General features: G+C 41.8%; 1 protein-coding gene across 1 annotated transcript in view; it reads right to left on the bottom strand.

Annotated features, from left to right (window-relative positions):
- The window catches only part of LOC139381104 (echinoderm microtubule-associated protein-like 6), an 88,797-nt gene extending 85,916 nt beyond the window's left edge, over positions 1–2,881 (bottom strand). The window contains exon 1 of the mRNA XM_071124389.1: positions 2,672–2,881. Coding sequence (XP_070980490.1) covers positions 2,672–2,868 — 197 coding nt within the window. The 5' untranslated portion in view covers positions 2,869–2,881. The remainder of the gene's footprint in view (positions 1–2,671) is intronic.
- Between the last annotated feature and the right edge of the window lie 6,170 nt (positions 2,882–9,051).

Consider the following 9,051-nt stretch of genomic DNA (forward strand, 5'->3'; position numbering starts at 1 on the left):
GCAACATTGGGTAAATGGGTAGCCAAACTTATGGATGCTAGGTGCTAATTGTGTTCTTTTTTTCCTGTTTGAAAATTTTCGGGGTATTTTACTCACTTTTTCTCCCCAATTTCATGATATCCAATTACGATCTTGTCTCATCACCTCAACTCCCCAACGGGCTCGGGAGAGGCAAAGGTCAGGTCAAGCGTCCTCCGAAACATGACCCGCCAAACCGCACTTCTTTACACCCGCCCGCTTAACCCAGAATCCAGCCGCAGCAATGTGCCAGAGGAAACACAGTTCAACTGACGACTGAAGTTAGCCTGCAGGCGCCCGGCCCACCGCAAGGGGTCGGTAGTGATGCCTCATGCCTCAAGCAGTGCCTTAGACCGCTGAGCCACTCGTGAGGCCCCGTTTGGAGAAATCCGCAATACTTGTATATCACTCACAGATTTTGCGATAAAACTTAAAGTATTTTAGGCTACATGGAAATAACATGAAGTAACATATTTAACATGGTACATCGAAATAGGCTTTCCAGCTCTTTCCGAAACATGGGAAAGGTTCCAACACTTCTGTGTAGATGAAGCTGATCTGTATACTGGACGTTATCATTCATCACATCCATTGAATATGCAATGGGGTCTCTCCGAGTTCAGGTTCTGGCTGTTTCAATGGTTTCCCAGAGCATCTGGGTCCAGTGCTCCAGCTACCCTCAATATTGAGTGACTGACGTGTATGACTAGAGAATGTGTAAACAAGTTTTAATGAACTATTCAATAAGAGTGCATCACTAAACAAATCCACTATATCTAGATCTATATATTTCTGAAGGGGAGTAGGCCCAATTGTGTTACAAATCACTGTGTTGTTGTTCAGTCCTGGCCATGGAGACATGTAATAACTGTTCAACAGCGGGGAGTGTCCACTGAAAAGGCCTTTATTCAGAAATTATAGGCCCAACATGGATTTAATTCATCAATATGACTGGCGCAATCACAGACCTAATCCATCAATACAACGACTGTGATAAAGTGTCTGCAGTAGAATGATTCCCTGACAGAGTGGATAGAAATAACAGTGGACTATTTAAAACCTTTTCAACAAGGCTGGTAGCCTAGCGGTTAGGAGCGTTGGGCCAGTAACCGAAATGTCGCTATTTAGAATCCATGAGCCGACTAGGTGAAAAATATATCGATGTGCCCTTGAGCAAGGCACTTAACCCTGATTGCTCCTGTAAGTCGCCCTGGATAAGAGTGTCTGCTAAATGACTAAAATGTTATTGTAACCAAAGTAGATGGGGATGGATTGGTGTTACAATCTCACCAGCACTGTAGGCTTCAACCAGTTTGATTGTGCTCTGTGACCTGACGAGGACTTTGCATTGACTAGCTATGAACAGCGGCTTTGCAGTGAGCCTTGTAGTTTCAAGCATGACTGAGGACAACTACAGACCAGGGCTTATCATGTTTGTGTTTGGGTTGTTACTGTGGTTTGCTGGCACCAGCTTGGCTTGCTATCGCTGAGCCACAACAAAGACCATCTGCACTGCCAGCTCAAGCTCTCAAAAAAATACTATATTTGCATACAGAACCAAGAACTATACATTTCACACATCCCCCAGCCTCAACCACTCTCCAGTGTGTGCTTTTACAGGGGGCACTGCTGCTGTAGTTGCAGGCATCCAAGGGAGACAAGAGCTTTTAAGGGCCTTTTTGGCTCTTGAATAACTATTGGGGTGAGGAACTGTTGGCCAGCTCCATGCTTTCAAATCATCATGGTTGCTGACTCAAAAAGCAAGGAGCTGTCCACCAACTGGTGGCACTGAAATGGCTGTTTTGACATAGGTAGACGTGATGAGAGATCTAAGGAAAGTCATAGTACAAATAGTATGATCTCTGTGAATAGAATTCTTGCAATGACTCCCTTGGGATATAGGCTCTATGGACAGGCGAGGCTACACATTACTTCTGCACAGTGACGGCTCACATGGCCACTGGACAGAGCAACACTGGAGTGATGCCATGGGTCAATTTATTGCTTTAATTAAGCAATTCATTAAGATCCACAGATTCAATAAAATGTGGATGTGATTTTGATAACTGGCTAAGAGAGGGACCGAGGAAATGTTATGTTTTAAAGTTGATCGGCTATGTGAACCGTAGTCACTTAGCAACCACCAGGTGCTCTACCTTGCACCTTAGAGACTGCTGCCCTATGTACATAGTCAATGAACACTGGTCATTTTAATAATGTTTACATACTGTTTTACACCACATTATATGTATATACTGTATTCTAGTCATGGATCCTCCTATATAACTACTGCTGTACACACCTTTTCCATTCTTATAATGTCCATACAGTCTTTACACACCATTATATATATAGGACTATATTTTTACTCTGAACACTGACATTGTTCATTCTGATATTTCTTAATTTCTTTCTTTTTACTTTTTGTTTTATGTGTGTATTGTTTTGTATTGCTATGCATTACTGCACTGTTGGAGCTAGAAGCATTTAGCTGCACCTGCGATAACATCTGCAAATCTGTGTATGCGACAAAGAAACTTTGATTTGAAATTATACATATTTTACACTTGTGCGCATTTTGTACGCATTATACGACATACTTGTTGGTGTTCATTGACTGTAGGTAAAGCGATACATTCCGAGTAACACTCACCTTATAATGTCATCGTTGTGACCCAGGTAAAACTTCTGAGTGTGTTCTCTGGTATTGTAAACCACGCCGACTCCAGCCACGAAATAGACCACTTCCTTCCCAGCGGTGTAGTACAGGTTGTTTCGGCATTGATGCCCTCTGTACCCGTAGATCCATTCTAATCTCAATTGGCAACGCGGAGCAGTCCGATCCGCCATTATATTTGACAACTTGTTTGTTTTGTGAATTATTCCACTCTAAAGTAGGCTACACGACAACAGGGACCGCAGACATGCATATGCAAAGTTTATGGAAAACTCACTGATAAAATTAGAAAAATCCTAACAGATGACATTTTCCTGTAGTCTAGGCTATCGATTTTAACATTCATTCCCGCATTCTACAGCAGATGTGCACATTGCGTTTTGAAAAAACACCAGCAAGGACACGACACCACACACCTCAGGTCTATTCATAATTTTTGCTTTTAAAAACTGTGTTGCCTGAATGGTTACTATGTTAGGCTACTCTTAGAGACTTTGAATTAATGCATTATTCTCATCATAAAAAATATTTTTTCACTCTTACCATTATGTCTGCTAAAGTTAATTTACTCCACATTAAATGCTATTTTATATGTATTTAAAATGGGTTCCTTTTCAAATGACAACGAACACAGAAGAACTGGCCAAATAAACAAACAGCAAATGAACACAATTGCTAGAGGATTCGGCTGCTGCTGAAATATAATCCGGACACTAATCCTCAACTGTAACACCAGCCATAGTTACTACGGTTTTATACAATTCCCAAGACAATAACTAACAACTAAACATTTCAATCAAACAAACACGTAGAAAATAGGGCGAACATGCAATCTGTCTGTCGTCAATTGACAAATCTGGTTTAAGTAAATCCAAGAGTCGAAGTATTGTGAGGAATTACGGATTTTCACTGCAAATCACTCCGAAAGAGTGCAAACTGTCTGACAGCCACAGCTGGTTCGCCGCTGTCAGAGTGAAGGCGCCCCAAAATGCAAATTATATGATAACTTCCGTGCAGAGGCAAACAATCTATGGGTTTCAAAACACAGTCGCTCACCGCGCGACTCCGTCGCATCTCCCGCATCTCAAATGGATTGATGAAAATAGGGATTCCGGGCGGCAAGCGACAGAAGCCTATTACTCATAAGGGCGAATGACAGGCGATGCCTATGATAAACCGGGGTGGAAAACTGAGCAGAGGTCTAGTACTGTGTTATTCATTGCGTATTAATATTAATGTAGTAACGTAATGGAGACTTTCCCCATCAAGTATTTAGCGTAATATTTTTCAGAACAGCCTCTCTCTATTTTCGAAATGCTATTACCACGTCGCTCTGCGAGCCACCCCTGCCCTGCCGCCGACGTTAAGGGGCCAGCTGCACAGGTTTATGGGTATTGATGTATTTATGTCTGTGGCATCCCCTCTCTCATTGGTCCAAAACATTGAAAACTACAACTACCAGTCAGCAGTGCTAAAGCGCTATCCAAGGTCCTGAAGACCTAAAGATACAACAAAACATCGGTTAGCTATGAAAACAGAATGGCAGCTTCTGCGATCAGCAATAATTGAGTAAATTCATATGATAGAAATGTACTTTGATTTAATCATCATTTTAGGCCCTAATTAAAATAAAGGCATTACACTGAATAGGAACTGACTGAATCGAATAGCAACTGATAAATGTTTTTTGTAACAAGTTGGATAGTAGATGATATTGGAGTTCAATCGCGAATAGGAAACTAAATTGGATGTAATAATTTAGCCTGAATAATATTAATATCAGGATTTATCAAATTGGAGAGAGTTGAACCAAAGGGAGTCCTCAACACACATGTGATACTTTAGATCATACACAGATGCATTCTAGAACGGAATATCTCTTGGATCCATGGCTCTCAAAACTGAACACCAGTAGCCTATGCTACATTTTCTGTAAAAGGTTTAACAACCATAAGTGTTGGGCCAGTAACAGAAAGGTTGCTGGATTGAATCCCCAAGCTGACAAGGTAAAAACCTGTCATTCTGCCCCTAAACAAGGCAGTAGGCCGTCATTGTAAATACGAATTTGTTCTTAACTGACTTGCCTAGTTAAATAAAACTTTAAAAAAAATCCCTTACATGTTTATATATGGAACAAGAGGTCTTTCTAGATGGAAGCTGGACTCTTGGAATGGATGTTATGTAGATTGTTCTCAAATGCTAAGTAGAGCATGCCATTGCCAGCCCCTTAGACAGCCCCTTAGACAACGGTGACAGACTTTACTGGAGAGCCAGCGCAATCTACCGTGCCATTCTTAGGGCCTCATATAGGGCTCTCTGTGAATATGTTGCGAGTGAGAGGAATTGGCTGAATTAATATTCTTCTTGCACACTAACAGTCATGTTCACAAAGACCTTGACTGACAACTCCCATGGGACTCTAGCGGCTTACCGATTCCTCAACATAGCAACTGCTCGAGGTTTGTATTACTGCTCCACCCAACCCAAGATCTGCTTGTGCTTAGCCAACTCCTCTGACATTTGTTGCCATGCACGCCATCAAGCATGGATGGTATGAGAATTATTGATAGAGGCATTGGATAAAGCACAAAAGGAACTGGCTATAACCTATATACAATAAGGTCCATTATTGGCACCCTTGATAAAGATGAGCAAAATATACTATAAAATAATTACAATACAAATACGGAGCTATATTGTATGCTAAAAAAAGGTACAATTATATTATTTTATACTAATACAATTGCTATTATTCATTTTATACAGTATTTTTTCTTGGCTTTATCAAGGGTGCCAATAATCTGATCTGACTGTATACCATACTATGCCCCAACCAGCCTGACCTTAGCATCAGAATAAGCTTCTATATCACTGCGAAGCCTAATCTAACGATGACAACTGTTCCTGTTGTCATGCTAATGAGAGGGAGACAAAGCACGTGTTATACTTCCTTATGGTTTATAATTTGGTTGATGGCCTAATGTTACTTTGTTATAATACATAATCCCCTCCCTCACTCCTCTAACCAGGGCATGCTGGGTGAGTCTGTAAGAATAAGAGATGTTCTGTGTTTGTGGTTTATTTCATGCACTATTGGTGTGCAATCAAGCATCTAATTAAGTATTAGACAAGACTACTGTCTTGAATCCTGCCTCATATTCCTTGTGACTAGTAAAATAAAAAAATACTACAGATGCACAAAGTAATTGCATGTCACTGTTTGAATTGATGCAGTGGATAACTCGTTTCAAACTGTATTGATTTGTTGAGCACATGAATCCAAATGGGTATTCTTGGGTCTCGACCCCGCCCTGTGCAACTGGCTACTGGACTTCCTGACGGGCTGCCCCCAGGTGGTGAGGGTAGGTAACAACATCTCCACCCCGCTGATCCTCAACACTGGGGCCCCACAAGGGTGCGTTCTGAGCCCTCTCCTGTACTCCCTGTTCACCCACGACTGCGTGGCCATGCACGCATCCAACTCAATCATCAAGTTTGCGGACGACACTACAGCGGTAGGCTTGATTACCAACAACGACGAGACGGCCTACAGGGAGGAGGTGAGGGCCCTCGGAGTGTGGTGTCAGGAAAATAACCTCACACTCAACGTCAACAAAACAAAGGAGACGATTGTGGACTTCTGGAAACAGCAGAGGGAGCACCCCCCTATCCACATCGATGGGACAATAGTGGAGAGGGTAGTAAGTTTTAAGTTCCTCGGCATACACATCACGGACAAACTGAATTGGTCCACCCACACAGACAGCGTCGTGAAGAAGGCGCAGCAGCGTCTCTTCAACCTCAGGAGGCTGAAGAAATTTGGCTTGTCACCCAAAGCACTCACAAACTTCTACAGATGCACAATCGAGAGCATCCTGTCGGGCTGTATCACCGCCTGGTACGGCAACTACTCCGCCCACAACCGTAAGGCTCTCCAGAGGGTAGTGAGGTCTGCACAACGCATCACCGGGGGCAAACTACCTGCCCTCCAGGACACCTACACCACCCAATGTCACAGGAAGGCCATAAAGATCATCAAGGACAACAACCACCCGAGCCACTGCCTGTTCACCCCGCTATCATCCAGAAGGCGAGGTCAGTACAGGTGCATCAAAGCAGGGACCGAGAGACTGAAAAACAGCTTCTATCTCAAGGCCATCAGACTGTTAAACAGCCACCACTAACATTGAGTGGCTGCTGCCAACACACTGACTCAACTCCAGCCACTTTAATAATGGGAATTGATGGAAATTGATGTAAAATATATCACTAGCCACTTTAAACAATGCTACTTAATATAATGTTTACATACCCTACATTACTCATCTCATATGTATATACTGTACTCTATATCATCTACTGCATCTTGCCATCTTTATGTAATACATGTATCACTAGCCACTTTAAACAATGCTACTTAATATGTTTACATACCCTACATTACTCATCTCATATGTATATGCATATACTGTACTCTATCATCTACTGCATCTTTATGTAATACATGTATCACTAGCCACTTTAAACTATGCCACTTTGTTTACATACCCTACATTACTCATCTCATATGTATATACTGTACTCGATACCATCTACTGCATCTTGCCTATGCCGTTCTGTACCATCACTTATTCATATATCTTTATGTACATATTGGGGTTAGCAGATCTGCTAACGATGTGTATGTGACAAATACATTTGATTTGATTGCAGTGCAAGATTTTTGATTGACAGGAGAGACCTGGTTGTCAGGGTTGATAGAACAGACCTATCTACAGTGTACAAAACATTAGGAACACCTCCCTAATATTGAGTTGCACCTCAGAACAGCCTCAATTCATCGGGGCATGGACTTTACAAGGTGTTGAAAGCATTCCACAGGGATGCTGGCCCATGATGACTCCATTGCGTCCCACAGTTGTGTCAAGTTGGCTGGAAGTCCTTTAGGTGGTGGACCATTCTCGATACACACAGGAAACTGTTGACCGGTGTGCCTGGCACCTACTACGATACCATGTTCAAAGCCACTTCAATCTTTTGTCTTGCCAATCCGCCCTCTGAATGGCATACATACACAATCCACGTCTCGATTGTCTCAAAGCGTAAAACGTATTCTTTAACCGGTCTCCCCTTTCTCTACACTGTTTAAAGTGGATTTAACAGGTGACATTAATAAAGGATCTTAGCTTTCACTTTGATTCACCAGGTCAGTCTGTCGTGGAAAGAGCAGTTCCTAATATTTCGTACACTCAGTGTATAATGTCCTTGTGTGAAGGGCAGTCTGAGTTCTCAGTTTACTGGTACTCTTGCGCCCTCTTGTGATAGAAGTGATGACGGAACGTCTCTGCTCTCTCCCAATACGAGAGATACGGGAGCATAGTTAATCTGATCATCTAAAAAACAAACAAATATATCTATATATATCCCATACTACTGTCCCCTCAGGTTGGCTGTTAGATTACTCAGAGGTGATAGAAAACTCTGCCAATGGGGTTACTTTGATGTTTAGTAACCAAATTATAATCTGTAAACACTGAGTCTTCTTTGTGGTCTCCTTTCATTCATGGTCATTGCTAAGAAAGAATTTCTAAATTAAAGCAAAATGGTTAAGAACTATGGTCCAATTCTTTCACGCTCAGTTTTCATCATAGAGGATTCTCAAGCCTCACCCTAGATAGTCTTGCAAGATCAAACACGGTATTCTCACATTCGTTTAGAGGCAAACTTCACCCATATCCCCAAAAACGGACCAACCTAAATCCTGATGTTTCTAGAGGGGATAGAAGTGGTCAATTTAACAGGCCACCTGTAATCTCAATAATCTATGCCATTTTGAGGTTTAACATACCCGAAAATCAAACTCAGCACGCTAAGCCATTTTACCAAACTGTTGCCCATAGTGTTCTTTCGTCTCATATTAGAACAAATTAAAATGGCGTATTTGTATTTTTCCAGTGATATATTGTTTAGTTTCCTGCTAGCCTCTTACCCAGGCCTAGGTGTATGGGAACGAGATATGCGTTCTGCAGAAATGTTCAACACTGGCTGCAAAAAATCTACATAACGCCACTAGATGGTGCACACATTTAGGGGCAGTCAAAAATCTGTGTTGCCTAAATGAAGTCAAAGGAGACAGGATTTATTCTGCCATTAATTTCATTGTTACATCGTAATAGCTCTGTAATTGCTTGGTAATCGTGTTTTTTTTGTTGTTGTAATGAATGAGAACATAGTGCTTGCACTGAACGAGGCATGATTTCATGAAAATGTATTCAATCGTATAGAAGCAGTAATGACATTAGGAATTGTTGCTGATTTGGTGTGACGCTGTAGCACTGAAAACACAGAGACAGACA

Source organism: Oncorhynchus clarkii, chromosome 23, assembly GCF_045791955.1.
Source record: "Oncorhynchus clarkii lewisi isolate Uvic-CL-2024 chromosome 23, UVic_Ocla_1.0, whole genome shotgun sequence".
NCBI classification, from domain to species: Eukaryota; Metazoa; Chordata; class Actinopteri; order Salmoniformes; family Salmonidae; genus Oncorhynchus; species Oncorhynchus clarkii.